Source organism: Bubalus kerabau, chromosome 9 (assembly GCF_029407905.1).
Source record: "Bubalus kerabau isolate K-KA32 ecotype Philippines breed swamp buffalo chromosome 9, PCC_UOA_SB_1v2, whole genome shotgun sequence".
Classification (NCBI taxonomy): Eukaryota; Metazoa; Chordata; class Mammalia; order Artiodactyla; family Bovidae; genus Bubalus; species Bubalus kerabau.
In genome coordinates, this window is record NC_073632.1 from 52,880,893 (window position 1) to 52,905,294 (window position 24,402).

General features: G+C 35.4%; 1 protein-coding gene across 6 annotated transcripts in view; it reads right to left on the reverse strand.

Moving 5' to 3' along the window:
* Positions 1-24,402, reverse strand: part of LIN28B (lin-28 homolog B) — a 143,563-nt gene that overhangs the window by 25,380 nt on the left and 93,781 nt on the right. For 4 of the 6 annotated variants that reach the window (XM_055535337.1, XM_055535338.1, XM_055535339.1 and 1 more), the window contains one exon: positions 3,215-3,256. The exons of the other annotated variants lie outside the window; for them this stretch is intronic. In XM_055535337.1, coding sequence (XP_055391312.1) covers positions 3,215-3,256 — 42 coding nt within the window. The remainder of the gene's footprint in view (positions 1-3,214; positions 3,257-24,402) is intronic. 6 annotated transcript variants of the gene reach the window in all.

Sequence of the window (24,402 nt, forward strand, 5' to 3'; positions counted from 1 at the left end):
TACTGATCAGGCAAGAAAATAAGGAATGCTTAGAAGTCAAAAAGGAAGTGAAAACAGGAAACCAGGGTAGTAAGTGGAGCATTGAAACACTCTCACCCTGGAGGCATCCACAGAACCCTGCAAACCTTAAGCTTTGACCTTGTAAGGGGGATGATGAAGCAGAAGGGGAAGAAACAAACTCCAGGATATGCCCGGAAGTTGGGGCTGTCAGAGGAGATCCTCTCCCACGAGCTGGAACCCCCTCAAAACTAAACCCACAATGAAAAGATAAATGAAAAATAAATTTGCCCTGAAGAAGGGGATGGCATGGAAACTTTCCTAACCCCCAACATGATGCTGGGAGGAAGAGAAACCAATTTCCCCTGAGAAGTGATAACCACAACCCAGACTGCAGCTCATGTGGGGATGTGGCATGAGCTGAGCATGTCTTAAAAAATGGTTCCCAGTTGGTACAAATGTCTCCAGGTAAACACAAAAAATTCCTGGGAAAAAATGTATTTTTCAAGCTAGGAGCCAAAGAATTCCTATAGGTAAAAGTCCAAGAAATATGATTGGTTAAAAAAATAATAAAAAACAAAAGGAAAATAGGGTACCATGAACCAGCCAGCAGAATCAGACCCAAAGATCTCAGATATTGCATTGATTAGATTCAAACTGTAAAATAAATATTTTGATATGTTTAAAGCAATGGTTTTTATCAGGCCCATATCTACTTTTTTATAATAAATATTTTTGTAATGCCCCTATTTTTTTCATGAAAGAAATTTAATATAATCTACATACACATTATATACCATGTATTTATAAATACACATATGCAAAATATAAAATATAGGAGAAAAGTAATTAATAGTAAAGTAATATATATTTCAATAAAAAATGCAGTATCAAAACCACACTAGATGACACAGTAAAATTGTCAGTGGATGATACTTGATTATGAGAAATAAATCTGAACTTAAGAGAAGCCATTCTGTACAAGCAAAGGAAAATGAAAAGAGGTACAGAGGAATACTAGAAAAAAAGTTAGTGTGAATATACTATACACAAGGAGAAAGGGAATGACTGTAATTGAAGTAACATAACATATCAAGGCAGGTTTGAAAATAATCAACATATAAAATATGAGAAAATAACACTCTTTAAATGAGCTGCTGCTGCTGCTGCTGCTAAGTTGCTTCAGTCGTGTCCGACTCCGTGCGACCCCATAGACGGCAGCCCACCAGGCTCCCTTGTCCCTGGGATTCTTCTACAATTATGTAAAGTTTAAAAAAAAAAAAAAAAAAAAAGAACACTGGAGTGGGTTGCCATTTCCTTCTCCAATGCATGAAAGGGAAAAGCTACACCTTATTTATAATTGCAGTATCCCATTCCCCATACTGTAACATGGTAGACAATCGTGCTGAAGTACAGCAGAAAACATACATCTTTCAACTCTACCTCATAAATTCAAGACATAAATTCAGTGTCAAGTATATAAAAAGACCTTGGAAATCATGCCTTTTAACAGGTGACAAGAAATAGCTGATGAACTGGAAAATAAGATGATAATACGAGAGCTTGTAGAAAAATTGTTTCTGGAGACAGTATCACAGTAGCTCTCATAAACAACCTCCAACTCCCAAATAAATAATTTCTATGTTCAATTTTTAAATCTCTATGTTACAGAAAAATTAAGATTATACAGATTCAGTAGGCTTCTGACCATGACAGACTCACTAGACTTGCTCTTCTTCAGTAAACAACAACTGATAAAGATATATGAGGTAACTGTTTACAGGCACTGGATGGGACAACAGGCAGTGACCTGATGCTTTATGGAAAGTTAACATTCAGTGTAAGCAACTTTTGTGACCTGGCTTCTCAAGCAGACCTGGGACTAAGAGAGTCAGACAGACAGAATCCAGGCATAGCACAGTGATGTCCATGAGCAGAAGAATTAAAAATTTGAGTTAAAGGTTTACAAAGAAGTTCAAATTGTGAAACAGACTACTGGATAGAAGAAATCTATGCAAAAGAGCATCCCCTACCCCCATACACAGAGTGAGACTACTAAACACAGCAGAAAGAAGCTGTTACTTGGTGGAAATATAAGCAGATACCTAAGGTCACCCAGTGCTGTAAGATACAGGAGATCTACACAGACAAAGTAGTAAGACCACACTGGATTCCTAATCCAGTATCTTGGGCATTCATTTGAGATCCCAGTAACTAATAATTAGGAATAAGGAGCATACCCTAGAGGAAGGGCTGCATCCTAGGACTAAAACCAGAACAGATCTACACTAAGTTAGAATAAAAACAAGGCTGGCAGAATAAAAAACACTAACAGTAATTCAACTGCCCAGAAGAAAACTCAACATCTTATAAAGAAGGTCAAAAACTCAGACTCCCTACAACTATTAGCAGCAACATTCTGCGTTTAAAAAAAAAAAAAAATACTAGACATATAAAGAAGCACCGGGGGGGGGGGGGAGGCAGACAAAAGACGCTGAAAAGACCCAAATGTTGGAAATAAAAGAGCTCAACACAACTATGAGAAATATGTTCAACAACATAAAGGAAAAGGAAGACACGCTGAATTTTTAAAAATGGGGAATCTTGGCAAGAAGATAAACAAAATAAACTGACTGGAAATTCTAGAACTGAAAACTGTAGCTAAAACAAAAATTGCACTGACTAGCAATTTCAGAAAAAGAATCAGTGACTTTAAAAAGACTGCAAAATAACATGAACTGGATTTCAAATAAAATAAAGGACTGAAAAATATGAACAGAGTGTCTGTGACATGTGAGATAATATGAAATAGTGTGTTATATATATAAGTTGTCCCAGAAAAATAGGAGAGAATGGAGCAGGAAAAAAAATACTTGAAGAAATAATGGCCAAAAATGTCCTAAATTTTATGAAAAACATCTTGGATCAACAGATTTAAAATGCTCAGAGAACCCCAAACATGATAAATGCAAAGAAAACATACCTTAGCACATGATACTTACTACCAAAAATCCAAATATAGCGGCAAGGGGAACAAAAGGACACATTTCACACCATGGAACAAAGAAATGAATGACATTTAATGCCTTTTCAGAACTAATGGAGGCCAGATAACAAACAACATCTTCAAAGTAGTAAGATAAAAAATATACACTTTCAATTGAGTATTTTGAATCTTTAAAAATATCCTTCACAATTGAGGATAAAATAAAGATACCTGAGAGAACTTGTGGCCAGCAGACCTCCATAAGAAGAAATGCTAAAAAAAAAAAAGGAAAAAAATTTCTTCAGGCTCAAGGGAAATGCTACCACATGAAAATTTCGATCTATACAAAGAAATGAAGAGAAATGGAAATGGGCAGTGTGTACATAAACATAAAATGCTATTTTCTACTCTTACTTATTTCTAACATAAATATCAATCTAAAGCAAAAGTAATAACACTAAATTGTGGAATTTACAAGTTATATCAAAGTAAATATATGACATAATAGGACAAAGAATGACCTAATAGCACAAAGTGTGACATAGGAGTGAATGAAATTACCCTTTTCTAAGTGCTTACATTTTACAGCACATTAAACAATATAAAGCAAAAAAAAAAAAAAAAAAAAAGACAGGGAATGAAAAAAGAGAGGAAAACAGCTAACAAATAGCAAAGTTGTAGACTTACATCTAACTATACCAATAATTAAATACAAATAGTCTCAGTTCTCCAAATAAAAAGCAGATTGTCAGGTTTGATTTAAAAAAACCACATTTTTAAAATCAGTTTTTTATTTTAAAACACTGGTTTTGTGTCCTTGGGGCTCTCTATTATACTTTCTATCTAATAAAGAAGTTGAATTAGTAATAAAAAATTTTTTAACAAGTCCAGTGGTTTTACTGGTGAATTCTATCAAATATTTAAAGATAAAATCTTAAATAAATTATACAATATTACAAAATCTTTTTCCTTATAAGGAGGGAAATTGTTTATAAGATTTAAATAATCCTAATACCAAAGCCTCACAAATACATTATAAGAAAATAAAATTATATACCCATATCCTTCATGAATACACAAATCATAGCAAAATATTAGCAAAAAGAATCCAGCAATATAAAAGACTATGTATCATGACCAACTGAGGTTGATCCCAGAAATACATTATATGTTGGTACTATCATTGAAAAGTCAATTAATTGACTTAAAAGTCATATTAATAAAGGAGATAAAAACAGCTGATCATTTCAGTACATTCAAAGAAAAGCACTTGAGAAAATCCAACATTCATTCACAATTAAAAATTTTCAGAAATTACAAACAGGAGCAAACTTCCTCAAACTGGCAAAGGATTATCACAAAATAATTAATATTGAAATACTGAACACTTTCCTCCAAAGAATGAGAAGGTAATGATGTCCATCACTCCTAAGGAGAAAAAAAAAATAAAAAATAAAACCAAGAAAAAGGAAAGAAATAAAAGGCATAAAGATGAAAAAAGGGTTATCTTGACTGTAGACAATATGATGGTTAACACGTAAAATCCTAAGGAATCTACGAAAGATAATAGAATTAATAGATAAATACAGTACTTAAGAAGTCAATTGTATTGTTATATACTAGCAGCAAACGTTAAACAAAATTTAAGGAAATCATATATAATGGTATCCAAAACATAAAATACTCAAGAAAAAATTTAACAAATGATATGGAACGCTTTTAATACTAAAAACGGTAAAACATTTCTAAGAGACATAAAAGAAAGCTTAAATATAATGATTATACATCAGATTAACGAATCCAAAAACTCAAAATGGTTAAGATATAAATTCTCACTGAACTATAGATTAAATGTAATCCCAACCAAATTTCCAGTTTACAAGTTTATTTGTAATTTCTATAAAATGCAGAGGACTTGGAGAAGGAAATGGCAACCCACTCCAGTACTCTTGCCTAGAAAATTCCATGGATGGAGGAGCCTGGTGGGTTACAGTCTATGGGGTCACAAAGAGTCGGACACGACTGAGCGACTTCACGACTTTAAATATCCAAGGCAATTTTGAAAAAGATAAACAAGGTTGAAGGACTGATACCACCTGATTTCAAGAGTTACTGTAAAGATAAAGTTTTCCCGACCCAAGGACTGAATCCGCATCACCTGGGTCTCTTGCATTGTAGGCAGATTCTTTACCAACTGAGCCACCTGGGAAGCCCAAAGATAACGTAGGGTTCATCAATCTCAGCACTATGACATTAAGCCAAAAAATTCTTATTGTGGGGGCTGTCCTATATACCGTAAGATTTTTATCAGTGTCCCTAGCCTCTAAGCACTAGATGCCAGGAGCAACTCGGCTCCTCAACTGTACCAACCAAACATGTCTCCAGGCATTGCCAAATGTCCCTGCCAGGGCAAACTCAACCCCAACTCGCATACAATAAACAAGACAGGGTGATACTGGGACTAGGATGGACAACTAGGTTAGTATAAAAGAAAAGAATCCATAAACATGCTACCTTTGTGCAGCCAGTTGATTTTCAACAAAAATTGAAGTTAAATCAATGAAACAAAGAAAGTCTTCATTAAGAAGACATTACTAAAATGTAGGTAGGACAATGTGTGGGTCCTCTGAGACTGTCTCACACACTGAAATCATCTAACATTCCTAAATAGTTAACTACCCCTTCCCATTACTGACCAAAGTAGAGGAGATAATAAAAAAAAAAACCCTTTCCCATCACTGACTACCATTTGTAAGGAAAATAACCAAATCTCCCCCACAAATTTCCAAACATCTTCTGTGTGACAGAACTGTGCTCATAAAGAACCTCTGATCTAGAGAAATAACAAACGACTGAAAATATGATCATGAGCAAAAGGCAAACAGATTCAAAAAACAAACAGAGTACATAGAAATTTTTTAAAATGTAATTGGAACTAAAAAGCAAATGGATGTTTTAAGAAGTAGATCAGAAACAGCTGAAGAGAACATTAAGGACTTCTGCTTCCAGCAACATGACCAACCAGGTTCTCTAAACAATGCACAGATTAAAAAAAACATATACACTGGGCTTGCAGAAAATAAAGGTAACAGCCTCTCCAAATAAAAAGGTAAAGTTAGAGCAAGGAGCAGTGAGCTGTAAACAAGCTGGAAAGGCAGGGCTTCCCTAAGGATGAATAATATTAGTGCTGTAATAGGTGACTAGACTGAGTCATAGGCCCCACAGCACCTAACTGTCTTCTATACCAAAGCAAAGATTTTTGAAATTAGTTATAATGATCAAGGCTATGGAAAGCCATAGTTCCAGGCAGAAGCAAACACAATTCCTTCTAGAGGAAAGTTTTCTCACTTAAAGCATGTACTATTTCCATAGATTATAATCAAACACGTATGACCTTATAATCAAAGATGATGAGACACCAGGAAATAAACCACCATGAGGTAAGGGTCAGTAGAAACAACAAATCACCAAGTTAGATTTTTAAAATACTTAAATCGTAAAGAACAGCTTATAAAATAGCTAGAGACAAAGTTTATAAAGAAATAAAAGATGAAGTTATAAAAATGAACAATCAACAAGAGACCAGCAAAAATAACCAAGTATATTTGAAAATACAAAGTTCAATAGAACTGTTAGATATCAAACCAATACTGCTGACATTTCAAACTTAGTGGAGTTATAAAACAGCACTTGCTGCTGCTACTGCTAAGTCGCTTCAGTCGTGTCCGACTCTGTGCGACCCCATAGATGGCAGCCCACCAGGCTCCCCCGTCCCTGGGACTCTCCAGGCAAGAACACTGGAGTGGGTTGCCATTTCCTTCTCCAATGCGTAAAAATGAAAAGTGAAAGTGAAGTCACTCAGTCGTGTCCAACCCTCAGCAACCCCGTGGACTGCAGCCTTTCAGGGTCCTCCGTCCATAGGATTTTCCAGGCAAGGGTACTGGAGTGGGGTGCCATTGCCTTCTCCAAAAACAGCACTTAGACACAGCTAAAGGTTAGATTAGTAAACTGGAAAACAAATATGAAGAAATTGCATGGAATACAGCACAGACAGGTAAGATTAAAAATTTAAAAGAGAGTTTAAGAGATATTGAGAATAGAGTAAGAATGTTTAAAGTACATCATAAACATGTGTAATAAAGAGAGAGCATAGAGAAAATAACAGAAAGCAATATTTGAAGATATAATGGTTGAAAATTTTCCAGAAGGGAGAAAAACTTGGAATATACACATTAAGGGACTATTACTCATACTAAGCAAGACAAAGAGAAATGAATCTACATCTGTATAATACACTGAAAGTGTAAAAACCTAGGACAAAAAAATTTCACAAGCAGCTAGACAGAAAAAAAGCATCTGCAAAGAAACAGCAACCAGAATGATGGCAGATATCTTAACTACATTAATGGAAACCAAGAATCAGTATCATAATATCTTTATAATGCTGACAGAAAATATCTGTTAGTTAGAAACGCATACCCTGTGACACTAGTTTTTTAGGAATCAGAGTAAAATAAAGATATACTGAGATAAAAACAATAGAGTTTACTTCAAACAGGTGTACTTATGGAAAATTCCAGAATTGAGAAAAATTATCCCAGAAGGAAAGTCAGAGATGTAAAAAAAGTGAGTATACAATTCATTAAGCATGTATGTAACAGTGACTGATATAATATAAAAATTATAATAACGATAATAATTATTTATAAGGTCAAAAAATAAAAATTGAAACATAATATAAAGGTTTGGAGGAGGTTCCTAGGTTTTACTCTAGTATTACTGTTTGATGGAAAGGAAGCAAAAGCAGAAATAATACTAAAAATATTTAACAATTATTACATCATGGATACTAGCCAATCAGAATGATCAATAAAATAAACAGTATGGTAATACCAGACCATCTGACCTGCCTCTTCAGAAACCTGTATGCAGGTCAGGAAGCAACAGTTAGAACTAGACATGGAACAACAGACTGGTTCCAAATAGGAAAAGGAGTACGTCAAGGCTGTATATTGTTACCCTGCTTATTTAACTTCTATGCAGAGTACATTATGAGAAACACTGGGCTGGAAGAAGCACAAGCTGGAATCAAGATTGCCGGGAGAAATATCAATAACCTCAGATATGCAGATGACACCACCCTGATGGCAGAAAGTGAAGAGGAACTAAAAAGCCTCTTCATGAAAGTGAAAGTGGAGAGTGAAAAAGTTGGCATAAAGCTCAACATTCAGAAAACGAAGATCATGGCATTTGGTCCCATCACTTCATGGGAAATAGATGGGGAAACACTGGAAACAGTGTCAGACTTTATTTTTCGGGGCTCCAAAATCACTGCAGATGGTGACTGCAGCCATGAAATTAAAAGACGCTTACTCCTTGGAAGGAAAGTTATGACCAACCTAGATAGCATATTCAAAAGCAGAGACATTACTTTGCCAACAAAGGTCCGTCTAGTCAAGGCTTTGGTTTTTCCAGTGGTCATGTATGGATGTGAAAGTTGGACTGTGAAGAAAGCTGAGCGCCGAAGAATTGATGCTTTTGAACTGTGGTGTTGGAGAAGACTCGAGAGTCCCTTGGACTGCAAGGAGATCCAACCAGTCCATTCTGAAGATCAGCCCTGGGATTTCTTTGGAAGGAATGATGCTAAAGCTGAAACTCCAGTACTTTGGCCACCTCATGCTAAGAGTTGACTCATTGGAAAAGACTCTGATGCTGGGAGGGATTGGGGGCAGGAGGAGAAGGGGACAACAGAGGATGAGATGGCTGGATGGCATCACTGACTCGATGGACATGAGTGAACTCCGGGAGTTGGTGATGGACAGGGAGGCCTGGCATGCTGCAATTCATGGGGTCGCAGAGTCGGACACGACTGAGCGACTGAACTGAACTGAACTGATGATGACTATACCAATGCATTACTGATGAACATCAGCCTTAGTTAAGCTGCAGACTAACTTTAGACTTTGATAACTTATGTTAAGCATGGTAGAATTTCAAGGGAATCATAGAAGACTAGAAATACATGGTATAACTTCTATACAACTGAGGGGGAAAGGTGAAAGAAACAGAGAGTAAATGATTGAAACTTCAATCAAGGAAAGGAGAAAGGAAAACAACATAAAAAAAAAAATAAAAAATCCAGAGTGAATAGACAGCACAAAACCTATAGTAAAAATATATCAATAACAGCTTTTAATGTGTACAGACTATATGTACAAGTTTAAATACTAATTGTTAGACTAGATTTAAAAATATAAAAATCAGATATATGCTTATATATGTTTATAAGCAACATATAAAACAAAATAATATAAATAGATTGAAAAGAAAGAGATGGAAGAAATTATATTAGATCTTATATATCCCCTCCAACTGCAGACAGTAACTGCAGCAATGAAATTAAAAGACGCTTACTCCTTGGAAGGAAAGTTATGACCAACCCAGACAGCATATTGAAAAGCAGAGACATTACTTTGCCAACAAAGGTCCATCTAGTCAAGGCTATGGTTTTTCCAGTAGTCATGTATGGATGTGAGAGCTGGACTATAAAGAAAGCTGAGTGCCGAAGAATTGATGCTTTTGAACTGTGGTGTTGGAGAAGACTCTTGGGAGTCCCTTGGACAGAAAGGAGATTCAACCAGTCCATACTAAAGGAAATCAGTCCTGAATGTTCATCGGAAGGACTGATGCTGAAGTTGAAACTCCAATATTTTGGCCACTTGATGCGAAGAACTGACTCATTTGAAAAGACCCGGATGCTGGGAAAGATTGAAGGCGGGAGGAGAAGGGGACAACAGAAGATGAGATGGTTGGATGGCATCACCGACTCACTGGACATGAGTTTGAGTAAACTCTGGGAGTTGGTGATAGACAGGGAGGCCTGGCGTGCTGCAGTCCATGGGGTTGCAAAGAGTCGGATGTGAGTGAGGAACTGAACTGAACTGATCCCCTCCAAGGGGCTTCCCAGATGGCTCAGTGGTAAAGAATTCACCTGCCAGTGAAGGAGACATGGGTTCCCTGCCTGGTTTGGGAGGATCCCCACATGCCATAGGGCAACTAATCCCATGCACCTGTGCTCTAGAGCCTGTGAGCGCCAACTACTAAGCCCATGTGCCACAACTACTGAAACCTGTGTTTCCAGGAACCCATGCTGTGCAACAAGAAAAGCCACCACAATAAGGTGCCCATGCACTGCAACTTTAGAAAGTAGCCCCTGCTTGTTGCAACTAGAGAAAAAAGCACACAGCATTGACGGCCCAGCAGAGTCAAAAATAAAAATAATAAATAAATAAAATTACACACACACACACACAGTAATCAAGGTTAAATAAAGTCTTAAGGGTGATACTGTAATACAAAATGACTAGTACCCTTATAAGAAGAGGAAGAAACACCAGAATGTGAGGACATAGTGAAAAGGCACCATCTGCAAGCCAAGAACAGAGGCCTCAGGAGAAACCAAACCTGCCTTGATCTTTATACCTCGATCTTAGACTTTTAGCCTCTAGAACTGTGAGAAATAAATTATTATTTGAACCACCCATCTGTGTATTTGGTTACGGCAGTTTTAGCAGACTAGAACATCAGACAAATATTAACCAAAAGAAAGCGGATTTTATTGACATTTACAGTAAAAATATACTTTGAGGCAAAAATATATTCTTAGGAATAGAGGAGTATGCTACATAATGAAAAATAGTTCAATTTATAAATGCTTCTATACATACATACAAAAATGGACAAACATAGAGGGAGAAATTCACAAATTCACCACTTTAGATACTAATTATGTAAACCACCTTTAGAGGACATTTTGCAGTTATTTAGAAGAAATATGAATATGGTATGGGTTTCAGTTAAGATGAAAATGTGTAACAATGGAAAATAGATTAATGACTAAAAATTACCAGGTTATAGAAGAACCATATATTTAGGCAAATATGAATATATACATATGTAGACAAACACCCACACACAGACATTGGAAATATTTACCAATCACTAGTTATATACCACACTAGATATACAATAAGAAATAAGGAATATCAGATCCTATTCTCATGGATTTTATACGTCAAAGTAACTCAGATTGTAGGTCTCATGGCCTTCTGATCTATGACACACACTTCTATGAATCTTTTAAAAAATCCTTTGAGAGAACTGAACACAAAGCTAGAACAAAACATTCTTTAATAATTCAATTATAACTAGGTGTCCTCTGATTATCTGTTTCTTAAAAATTGAGTTATAACTAACATACAACATTAGTTTCAGGTGTATAACATAATGATTCATTTTATATATTGTGAAATGACAACCACAAAAGGCTAGTTAATATCCATTACAGAATTACAAAATATTTTTCCTGTGATGAGATTTACTCTCTTGGGAGCGGGGTTCAGGATGGGGAACACATGTATACCCATGGCGGATTCATATCAATGTATGGCAAAACCAATACAATATTGTAAAGTTATTAGCCTCCAATAAATAAATAAATAAATAACTAGACTAAAAAAAAAAGACTCTCTTAACAACTTCCCATTATAAGCACTTTTTTTTTTTTTCATTTAGATATACCTACTTAGCTGCGATTCATGGGGTGGCAAAGAATCGGACACGACTGAGCAACTGGACTGAACTGAACTGAACTTAGCCTACATGAGTCCTACATACCTTTTACATCATTTGTAAAACACAGTCTTCCATTTTATACCATGTATTGAATGTCCTAATAAAACAAAGTGGCTAAATCAACATTTCTCAGATACTTTGGTGATCTATATCTGATTTTGGAGAAGGCAATGGCACCCCACTCCAGTACTTTTGCCTGGAAAATCCATGGACAGAGGAGCCTGGTAGGCTGCAGTCCATGGGGTCGCTAAGAGTTGGACACGACTGAGCGACTTTACTTTCACTTTTTACTTTCATGCGTTGGAGAAGGAAATGGCAACCCACTCCAGTGTTCTTGCCTGGAGAATCCCACAGATGGGGAAGCCTGGTGGGCTGCCGTCTCTGGGGTCGCACAGAGTCGGACACGACTGAAGCGACTAAGCAGCAGCAGCATATCTGATTTAAGAAACAAATTTTTTAAAAATTAATGAGGCCTATAATTGACCTGATAATATAAAAATAGTGATTTTAAAACATTAAAATCCACTTAATATTGATCAAAATTATAACTATAAAAAATGCCAAATAGAAGGAAAACAGTTCATGAATTTAAGAATATGGAAGCTTCAGATTTTTTAAACAGCAGTATTAGATAGCAAGGACATTGTATACTGACCATTTGGAGGCATGTGGTAAAGTTTACAGATCTGAGTTCTGGCCAGGTTTTTGCTTAGCATCCAACCAACTGGACTTTGAAAAGGAGCGTGGCCATGCACAAGACATCAGACTTCCTTCCTGAGCCAAAAAGTGAGTGATTTTTTAAAAGCACGGCTCAAGTGTTTGCCCCTGGGTCGGGAAGATCCCCTGGAGAAGGAAATGGCAACCCACTCCAATCTTCCTGCCTGGAAAATTCCATGGGCAGAGGAGCCTGGCGGGCTACAGTCCACAGGGCCACAAACAGTTGTGCACAACTGAGCACACAAGTGTTTGCAGACGTGATAGCTTTTCAATTTCTTAAGAAAATATACTTTAAAATGACCGGGTAAAGGATCACTCAGTATTTAATTAAACAGATCTACCTATATAAAATGTACCTAGAATAGACAAAGAAACAAACGAAGCCTTCAGTTACTCACATAATTTTCAGTCTGTGATGGGATTATTTATCTGCTTTTCCTGTTTCTACTTTTAACAATTTAACTGCTATACATGAACATGTACCTATAGAATTATTGTTCCCTTTATTTAAAAAAGTCTATTTATTTATTTGGCTGTGTTGTGGCACATGGGATTTTATATCTTCGTTGCAGCACGCGAGCTTCTTTTTGCAGCATATGGGATCTAGTTCCCTGATCAGGGATCAAAGCCAGGACCTCTGCATTGGGAGTATGGAGTCTTAGACACAGGACCACCAAGGAAGTCCCCTCTCTTCTGTCTTTAACAACATCTTTTTAATACACCAGAGATCCAAATTTACTTATTGCATAGAGGTAAATTATTTTTAACAAATATAAAGATATTAAACTGTTGCCATTAAAGTAATATCCAATAACTGTATTAATACAATTTTTAGAATATGAAAAAAAAACAGATCAAGGTATATAAAGTCATAGTTTACAGCTATGATCAGACTTATGACTCTATTATGAAAATTTAAATTTCTATTTATAGTATTGTTCCTCAGATTTATCAATTGTAAAGTTGGGATTCCTGTACCTCAGGAATGAATAAAATGACTTGAATTCCTATCAAAATACCAGTGGGATTCTCTTGGTAGTGATGGGAAGACCTGACAAAGAGATTTAAAGTTCATCCAAGAGCTACAAGAATATTTTAGAACAGTAATAAAGGGAGAATTGTTTTCTAGGTATTAAAAGGTATTAAAAATACAGAGAAATAAAGACAACTGGGTGAAGAAAAATCAAGACAAACAATACAAAATTAGAGTCCTGAAACATACACATTAGAAATAATAATAGAAGAAATCATTATAAAACAAAAGAAATTTCATAGATTAATAGAGTTCAAACAAGAGATGCTGAGTATGCGGAAATTTAGAATGAAGCTTTATTTTAGGTAAATTTTCAAATCAAATTTTAGATGGATTTAAGAGTTAAAAGAAATAAACCAGAAAAGAATGTAGATCAGTATTTATCTGATATATAAGAAACAAAGACAGAAACAAAATGCAGGAACTCAACAAATGAAAGAGCAATAAAATCAGATACGCCAAAAATGATCAGAGATGAAGTAGAATTATTATTTGTAGGTAAAAACATTTCATACATGGGAAACCATAAATACTTTGAAAAATTATTAAACAAAATCAATTCTATTTAGAAAAAAAGATGATAAAAATAAAAGGAAAAACTGTCACTTTTAATAGTACCCAAACACATACACAATGATAATAGAATCCAGGATAGATTTTAGATGTGTTTACTTTTCTTTTACACTAACAAAGCATTCATTTTCTCTATTTAGGTCCCACATATTTCTCATTAATATTTGTTGCTAAGTGTTTTTGTGTTTTGTTCCTTTGGTAAATTAAATATATTCTTCAGTAAGCAGAGGAAAATACAGCTTCTCTCCTCTGCCCTCCATCCCTTCATCTCCCTATCTCCCTTAGCAGAAGGGTCATGTTTTCAGTCTACTGACAGCTCAGAACAGCAGAAACTATACTTTTCACAGCTTAGAGATTTGCCTCTACACAAGAAATGCTAAAAGGCAGTGCTGTATTCTTGTGAAGGGAAGGAAAACCATGACCTGAGAAATAAACAGTTGGGAGAAAAACATACGGACAATGTAATCTGATGAAGAAACATATTCCTTTAGAAAACGCGCCCACTGAAATTTCTCTGAAGAAAATTTTAACCTAAACCAGCTAGTTTAGAACAGAGGGGGAAAAGTCTGTCTGGAACTAAAAGCATGATTTTAAATTTTAAATTTAAATAGAAAGTACAGCGAAGGGAGCAAGTAACACCTGAGAACTCAATATTCTGGAAGTTCAAGAGGGACAATATTACAACAAAAAGTAAGACAGGAGATGGAAATGCTAAGTAAAGAAGAAACATTAAAGGCCAATTTTGGAACTAATGGTTGAATAAAAGGGCTCTAAAAAGAGAAGAAGGAAACAAGAAAAGAAATATGTGAACAAATTACAGTAGAAAATTTCTAAACACATAAAGAAATGGATATTTAGCACAGGCAACCCTGTTTTTGTACTATGACTTTATCAGTGAAGGAAATACGATGTTTTACATTATAGCACAAGTTCCTAGTGTTGTTGAAGAACGAAAGCAAACAGTTTGCAGACCTGCTTCTCTGGATAGCACTGTTTTATGGATATCAATTGTTTCTGCCTAACTCATCCAACATTTCTTTTCATAATAGCACTTTGGTTTCTTTTGGAGACTTCTCTTTCCTCTACTTTAAATCCTTATGGTTTGGATAGGGCTCACCTCACTCCTCAGCTCAAGGGTAGGCAAATGACTTCTGTCTAACAAATTAGAGTCCCACATTACAGGTTAGCCATAGACTCAATCCTGGGCTTCTGCTAGAACTGCTGTTAATTCTGTCCCTCCTGGCATGTGGATTGAGCACTTCAATTCAGATGTATCTAAAGCTATTCTAATTCTTGGAATTATAAAATTCTGTGTTAATACCTTTCCTCTTTTCCTCCTTTAGGAGGAACCAGTGGTTTGCAAACTTCAGAACACATCAAAATTATCTGGAGGGTTTGTTAAAAAAAAATAAAAGACAGACTGCTGAGGTCCACATCCTGAGGTAAATCTTGATGAGGCCTGAGACTCTCCATTTCTAACATTTCCATGTAATGCTGGTACAGTGACCACTGCCTTTATGAGTTGGTTCATTTACTTACACCAAAAGGATTAGTAACGAACATATCTCCAGCCAGGTGAAAAACAATGAAATAATCCTTGAAGCAAAAATTAAAGTGTTAGACACTCAGGCAAGTCCGATGCTTTGCGACCCCATAGACTGTAGCTCACCAGGTTTCTCTCTCCATGGAATTCTCTAGGCAAGAATACCTGAGTGGGTAGCCATTTCCTTCCCCAGAGGATCTTCTTGATCCAGGGATTAAGCCAGAGTCTCCTGCATTGCAGGAAGATTCTTTACCCTATAAACCACCAGAAAGCAAAATGAATACTAAAATGAAAATTTTAAGTTATCTAGAAAATAATTAGAAATTCACACCAAAAACCTATGCAACACAGTGAAGCTTTTCTTAAAGGAATACTTAAGTGAGATCTTTATTGTTAATAAAAATAATGACTAAAAATAAGTTAAATACTCATCTTCAGAAAATAGAAAAGTACAATAAAATTAACAAAAGCTGAAGACTTTTTACTGTAAGATCTGAAAGTAAAGAAGTAGAGAAAACCAACAAAAGCAGCAGAAACTATAAACAAGAGAAAAGCTAATTCTTTGAAAAGGTAATCCTCAAGAAGCCTGAACAGGAAGAGAGAAAATAAAAATGTAAAATCCTAGAGATTATTAAAATCCAACTGCATAATGGAAGAGACTAAAATAATTAAGTGACTCTCATTGCAACTTTATGGCTATATATACTGGTGGCACTAGTGGTAAAAAAATCCATCTGCCAATGCAGGAGATGCAAAAGTCGAGTTCAATCACTGGTCAGAAAGATCCCCTGTAGGAAGAAATGGCATACCACTCCAGTATTCTTGCCTGGAAAATTCCATGGGCAGAGGAGCCTGGTGAGCTACACTCTATGGGGGCACCAAAAGTCGGATGGGACTGAGCCCATGAGAAAATATAAAGGAAGTAAATAATTCCCCAGCAAAATATACTAAATTTGACCAATAGGAAGCACAAAAACCTAATAAAAAAGACTCTGAAAATTAAATTCTTTAAACTACAAAAGGCAAATGAGGGGCTTAGATGTTTTGTAGCTCCATTCTATAACCTTCTAAGCTGCGGGTTCCAAGTCATTTTGATCACACACACTAATCAGGAAAACATTTTTGAAAATCCATCCCAATATACGTATATTTGTTTGTATTCATAAAGTAGATGCACGTGAAAGTCACTCAGTTGTGTCCGACTCTTTGCAACCCCATGGACTATACAATCCATGGAATTCTCCAGGCCAGAATACAGTAGTGGGTAGCCTTTCCCTTCTCCAGGGGATCTTCCCAACCCAGGGATCAAACCAGGTCTCCCGCATTGCAGGCGGATTCTTTACCAGCTGAGCCATGAGGGGAGCCCAAAGTAGATGCCTGCTGCTGCTGCTAAGTCGCTTCAGTCGTGTCCGACTCTGTGTGACCCCATAGACGGCAGCCCACCAGGCTCCCCTGTCCCTGGGATTCTCCAGGCAAGAACGCTGGAGTGGGTGGATGCATGCTACTATACATAATAAAACAAAAAATAAAGTAAATAAAACAGTATCAAGACGTATTTGTTTCAAGTATGAAGAAAATGAATCTATTATCTTGTCTATCTATTAGAGTGTAGATTTTCCAATTTGAAGACCAGTACTTTAGTTCTCGGGGCTTCCCTGATCACTCAGTGGTAAAGAATCCACCTGCCAATACAGGAGGCCTGGATTAGATCCCTGGGTAGGGAAGTTCCCCTGAAGAAGGAAATGGCAACCCACTCCAGTATTCTTGACTAGGAAATCCCATGGACAGAAGACTGGCAGGCTATAGTCCACAGGGTCGCAAAAGAGTCGGACACAACTCAGTGATTAAACAACAACTTTAGTTCTTATGTATATTAAAATCCCTCACAACACAGAAATAGAAACCTCCCTAAAACATGAAATAAAGTAAACTTAATAATCAAATATGATGAGGAAAACACCTTTTACAGCCCAAGTTCATGAAGACAAATAAACAGGAAACTGAATACATTAGCATGTCATGACTAAGATGGGTTTCTCTGCCCCCAAGAATCTAAGAATTATTCAACTTCACAGACTTTGTAGATGTAATTCATTTTATCAATAACTTGAAGTAAAAAATTACAGAATTATGCTAACAGATGAAGTCTTTTGATATAATCCAATCTATTCACAATAAAGAGAAGGGAAACAATTAAAATGATGATTATTAACTTAAAAAATTAATAGATTAAATCTGAAATTTAATAAAATTAAATTTTAATTTTTAAATTAAATTTGAAATATCAATATTTTAAAAGTAACCCAGATTGATAAAGGTAGCTGTTTATTTGCTCATTTGGGCTTTTACTTCTTGATTTGTAGTCCTTTATACATTATGGATATTAATTCTTTCATGCTACACACATTGCAAATATCTTTTCCCACCCTATATTGTATTTTCTGACTTGGTTTACACTGTTGGTGCTGGACTATTTTATCTCAGTTTGGTTACGTCTGGTAACTATACTTTCCAGAGTCTTTTTCCTGGATGATTCCAGGTTGAATAATATTGCATGGATCACTCTGCAACTTGCTTTATTATTCAACATTATAGTGAGATTTTTAAAAGCAATCCACATTGATAAAGGTAGCTGGAGTCAGCCAGAAGAGAAACTGGTATCCTACAAGAAAGCAAAAATAAAGCAGAAGCCACAGTTGTTGGAAGGGTATCACGGTGAGACACAGTAGGCCACACAGGTCTGCCAGGCAGGCCCTAGTGTGTCCTCTGTGGCGCTCTGTACCTAGCTTGTCTTCCCAAATTTGGTCCTGCTGACCATCAGCCTGACACCATCACTTGTTTGCAAACCCAGAGCATGTGCATGCTCAGTGACTTAATCATGTCCGACTCAGCTCCCATGAGTTCTTTGCAAACCCAGAGAGGTGTGGCAACACAGAGGCAGCAGATTCCACAGCTCTCCCCAGTTCCTCTGCCATACCAGATATGCTTGGCTTTTCAGATTTCCCTGCGAGCTCTGATTTGTCTATCTAGTTCAGGGCTTCTGAAGACTGGTTAGTGAATAGTTCTCTAATGCGCTGACTCTTCCCTTCCCCACCAACTTTCCCACATTTGTCTAAGTTCTAAATCTTCGGTTTTCATAACCCTTAAAGTGGTACTATTTTCCTGACTGAAATCTTTGCCAGGTAGAAGTTTTGAATTCTGAAGTAGTGAATTTAACCTTATCCCTTAGAGTTTGTGTGTTCTGGGTCTTGTTTAAGAAAACTAAAATCCTTCCCAAATCTAAGAGCTGTAAGTTTGGCTTTATACTTTTAGATCCTTAAATATCAGAGTTTAGACATACAACTTCTACTTATTATCAGTTGCTTCTGGACCTTTTTTTTTTTTCCCAATAGGCATTACTTTACTCTTTATTTTGATTAGAATAAAACAGCAATCAGAAAATTAACCTAAAATTCTGATTATTTGCCACTTGGCTTCTGACCATTTTTATCAGTCATCTTGGGAGACCTATGCAGCGCCAAATGAAACTCAGCCCACACAATGTCTTGTGGAGGGTGATGAGAACAGCACATTGTCTGCCTGGTCTGAACAGAGGTCACAGCAGGGAGAGCATCTGCTAAGATAATGTGAATGAAGGAAACAACCATAATTGCCTCATTAAGAGATCTCTAGCCAAGTAATCACAAGAAGAAAGGAAACACCCTAAAATTAAGTATATAATAAGGAAAATTTGGGGGAGAATAAAACATGCAGGAGAATTAAGGAGACTTGGGTATTCCTTTGGTGTTACTAATTTCCTTAGTCACTGTATGAATGAATGGAAATGTGGACTCAACAGTTCAGTTATTCAACTCTAGTCCTTGCCAGTTATTAGTAGGGAAGCAGAAGATGCAAATTCACAGCTGTCCAGGCTACAAACGTAAAAGGGTGGTGGGAATTGCTTACTACAGACCAAAACTTAGGAATTAAGATTTAAAGTCTATTTAGAAATTACAATGAAAAGCATACAATTAAAGGCATAAGCAGGAAAGAGGTAAAATATAAAAGAGCAAAGTCTAGGAACTAGCAGGGAAAAAAAGGAAATTGTCTCCGCTTAATCAATTTACTTTCTTCTATTTTCTATCTCTACTTTTTAAAGAGATTTTTCTTAAAAGTCAGCAGCATATAATTACAACTAAAGCCTTGGTCACTTTAAATTATATACAACTGAACATATATTTTATTCAACATGTTGATAAAATAAAATTATTTCACATTCAAAGCTAAGGTTAATTTGTTCCCAATTTTAATTTAAATTAAGCATCTAAGCTGAATGAAAAACTAATATGTATTGAAATTGTGACATTTCCACATTTCCTGATATTTCAAAAGATGAAGCTTTATTAATTTGTATTATACAGTTAATAATATATAAATAGAATCTTGAGAATTATGATTATTAAAATTTTCTGATTCCAAAAAACACAGTAAAATTAGCTTGTTACAACCACAAGCCAGGTTTAAAATAAGCAAACTATTTGATGACTTTGATGTTTTGCACCCAAAATGTGCTGGCTAATTTTTCCATTCCATTTACCATTCCAGTCTTTAAACTGCCTTAATCTCCTGCCCTCAGATGTTGACCTTGTAAGAATAGGGGTCATAGGTCAGACTAGACAGACCTCAAAGGATCTGGACTATCAATTCATGCCTGAGAGATTTCTCTTCCACAATAGGAACCTACTAAACAGCAAATTCCTAAATCTAATCACACAAGGATCAGGGTGAAACAGTTATTTATTGGAATTTGTTGATTTACATTTTTTAAACATCTTCAGCATTTTTATTTTTCTTTTGGGAGCAGGTTCTGGGACATAATAAATATTAAAAAAAATTCACTGAAAGAACTTTTAATATAAAACAGATATCCTTAGTAAAATAGCACCATAACTAGGTATAGTTTCATTATTTCTGGAAATGCTATGTGGATTTCAAAAACATAGCACAAGAATTCCTAACTATAAAGTACCTGGAAAACGTCACATTATACCACAGAGATAATAGGAAGAGATTATTTTGCCATAGAGGTTTGTGGGGAGAGGTGTGGAGGAGGCTCACCACCAGTCAGTTTTGAGCCCCCTTGCTCTCAATGTGAATGAGGGCATTAAATAAATATTTTTTTCTTTTTAATAGACAAGTGAAAATATACAGTCCTTCAATGAGGACAAAGTAAATAGATTAAAAACAAAAGCAAAAAAAAAAATCATTAGGACTTCGAAACCTTGCAAATTTAAAGAATTTGAAATCACAGAACTAGGACCCTGTAAAAAATAATTCTTCTATCATACCGCTCTAATTTTTTTTAAAAGACAAGTAAGCTCTTCGAATAGAGAATAATTTAGACATATACAATGAGTTTCTATTTACATTCACCTTGTTCAAATAAAACAATGTACCATTCTAACACCATTTTAATACTGAACTATAAGGATTTTCAAATTTCATAATCAATTTTTAAGTCTAAATGAAAAACATCTTAAAAATGATAAATTAATAAGTATTTCTAACATGAACAAATGAAAGGAATTTCCTGCACTTCCATGCCAAAAGCAGTAATACTGAACATCATAACAATTAGCCTTCTTTCTAAACAAAAAACATTTAAACTTCAACTCATGTAGAAAATCAGGAAGCTTACTCATGTGCCAATGCAGTGATGCAAACGTATTACTGCCTGAAATAGAATAAAAGCAACACAACGTTGACATTATTTTCTAAGTTATTTTGTAAATCTCAAGTCAACATTGTTGAAAAGGAACTTGCATTATTATTATGAATACCACTTCTTGGACTGTGTGGTTGGGTCAAAAGATGTGGAAGGTTCAGGAGAACAAAGAAGATACTCACTCTGCTAGAAAAATATCAGAATAAAAGAGGAGGTTTAGAAAAAACATAAATTAAAAAAACACAGTTTTATGTATATACTCAATGTGTATATACCTATCATATATATATATATGCATTTCAAATATTTTAAAATTACACATATTTTTGTTCTTAAAGGATTAAAATCATTTAACCTACATATAGAAACATTATCATACCATCTGTTTCAGTTCACATCCTTTTTACTTAATCTAACACATTCATTAATAGGAACTAAAATTTCATTATATAAAATATTTAATTCTATATTATAGGTTGACATGATTATTTCATATAAATAGGAAAGATAGTGACAAAAAAATCATTCTATCTTCCCTCACAATTTTATTCTGTTAGAGGTCACTTTTTTCCCCTCAGAGTAAACTGCAGCTCTTCAAAGAAGAAAAAGATACCAAATATAGGCCAGTTTTTGAGAATGAGTTTTTAAATTTTTAATTAACAACAATTTTTATCAGTAGTATAAAGAGAGCTTTTATAAGATCATTAAATCTCTTTACTCTCTAATAATGAACATAAGAAAAAAGTAAACAGCAAATATAAATAAGAAATTATTCCATTTAAAATTTCAAGAGAATATTTTAAACAAGGAGGATTTAAAATAAAACAAGTTAACATGTACTGCTATTACATAGCTGGACACTACTATCGGCATACTAAACAGCATTCAGCAGAATTAAGACAGAATTTGAAAGTAAACCCATTTTCTTCTGTTAATAGTTTACTTAAAATTGACAGAATCTTTAAAATTATTTTTATTTCTTGCCACAGAACATAGATCTTCAAAACATATAATTCTGTTATATGTATATACATATATAGAACAAATAAGTTCTGAGTGATGAAACCAAATTTGAATGTGTTAAACATTGATACTATATAATAAAACTTTAAAGTTTTAATCTTTTAACCTGAAATGATAGAAATTAAGCTTTTTAATTTAAAACATTTCAAGAGAAAAGATATAGTTTTCAACAGATGTTGTTTCAACAATTCATGTTATTCAAAGGTGAAAAATGAGCCTAGACTTCAACCTCACACCTCACACAGGGGAAAAAACTTTGTGATTAATCAAATCTGGGGTTAATCAAAGATTTTTTTTAAACATGACATAGAGTAAAAGATTGATAAATATCTTTATCAAAATTTAAAACTTTAGCTCTGTAAGAGATTGGAAAGATAAACTATAAACTCAGAGGTAAAAATATCTGCAAATCATGTATCTAAGGACTTGTATCCACATTTTATGTAAAGAACTCTCAAAATGCAACAATAAGAAAAGAATCCAGTATGAAATAGGCAAAAGGTATGAACAGACACTTCACTAATGAGGATATAAGGATGACACAAAAACATAAAAGGAGCTGCTGCTGCTAAGTTGCATCAGTCATGTCCGACTCTGTGTGACCCCATAGACAGCAGCCCACCAGGCTCTGCCGTCCCTGGGATTCTCCAGGCAAGAACACTGGAGTGGGTTGCCATTTCCTTCTCCAATGCATGAAAAGTGAAAGTGAAGTCGCTCAGTCGTGTCCAACTCCTAGCGACCCCATGGACTGCAGCCCACCAGGCTTCTCCGTCCATGGGATTTTCCAGGCAAGAGTACTGGAGTGGGTTGCCATTGCCTTCTCTGATAAAAGGGGCTAAATATCAGTAAATACCACTAGCTACTCGGGAAATGGAAATTCCATGATGAAATATCACTGTAGATTAGAATGCTTAAAATTCTGTAAGAAGTACTGACAATACCTAATGCTGGTCAAGATGCAGAGCAACTGGAATACTCATATGTTGTTGGAGGGAATTCAAAATGGTACAATCGGTCTGGAGAAAAATCTGGCAGGTTCTTATAAAGTTAAACATAAACTTAGAACCAGATTATCCAGAAGCCTCACTCTTAGATAAATGAAAACTTATGTTCACACAGAAACCTGTACACAAATATCTGCAGCAGCTCTACTCATAATTATCAAATGGAAACTACCTAAATGTCTTTCAATAGTTAAGTGGAAAAACAGTGCTATGTTCATAAAATGGAATACTACTAAACAATAAAAAGGAATGAATTATTAGCCCCCATTGTCTATGGGGGATATTAATATATTGCAGGACCCTGAGAAAATGCCTGAAACCATGAACACCACCAAACCCTATACATAAGATGTTTTTCTATATACACACCTATGATAAAGTTTAATTTATAAATTAGGCATGTGTGCTTAGTCGTTCAGTCCTGTCTGACCCTGCAACCCCATGGACTGCAGCCAACCAGGCTTCTCTCTCCATGGGGATTCTCCAGGCAAGAATACTGGAGTGGTTGCCATGCCCTTCTCCAGGTGATCGCCACAGCCCAAGAATCAAACCCAGGTCTCCCACATTGCAGGCAGATTCTTTACCATCAGAGCCACCAGGAGATTAACAACAACTAATAAGAGAAACATTATAACAATATAGTATAATAAAAGCTATATGAATGTCTCTCTCACTCAAAACATCTTACTATATAAATTTAATGCCTTTCTCATCTTAACTATGAACTTATCATGCATTGTGACCATGACTTTTGCAGTTTGGTGTGCAACAGCAGAATTATCACAAACTTCCTCTTCCTTCTCACAACTTCATACACAGAATTCTTCATATTGTATATTAGTAACCTTAGCATATGATTTTTTTTCATTAAGTCAAGAACTTTCTCCTTTTCACTCAAAAGCAGTACTTCGTGGATATTCTTTGGCAAATCCAAATTGCCTGCATCACTACTCCTCTGCTTTGGCACCATTAGTAAGTTAAAAAAAGGGTTATGTGAACACAAGCACTGCAGTATCATGACAGTCAACCTAGTATACAAGATGGTACTAAGTGACTAATGACGGTATATGCTGGACAAAGCGATGATACAGATCCCTGGTAGGACAAAGAAAATGTTGCAAGATTTCATCACACTACTCAGAAGAGTGCACAGTTTAAAACTTACAAATTGTTTATTTCTGGAATTTT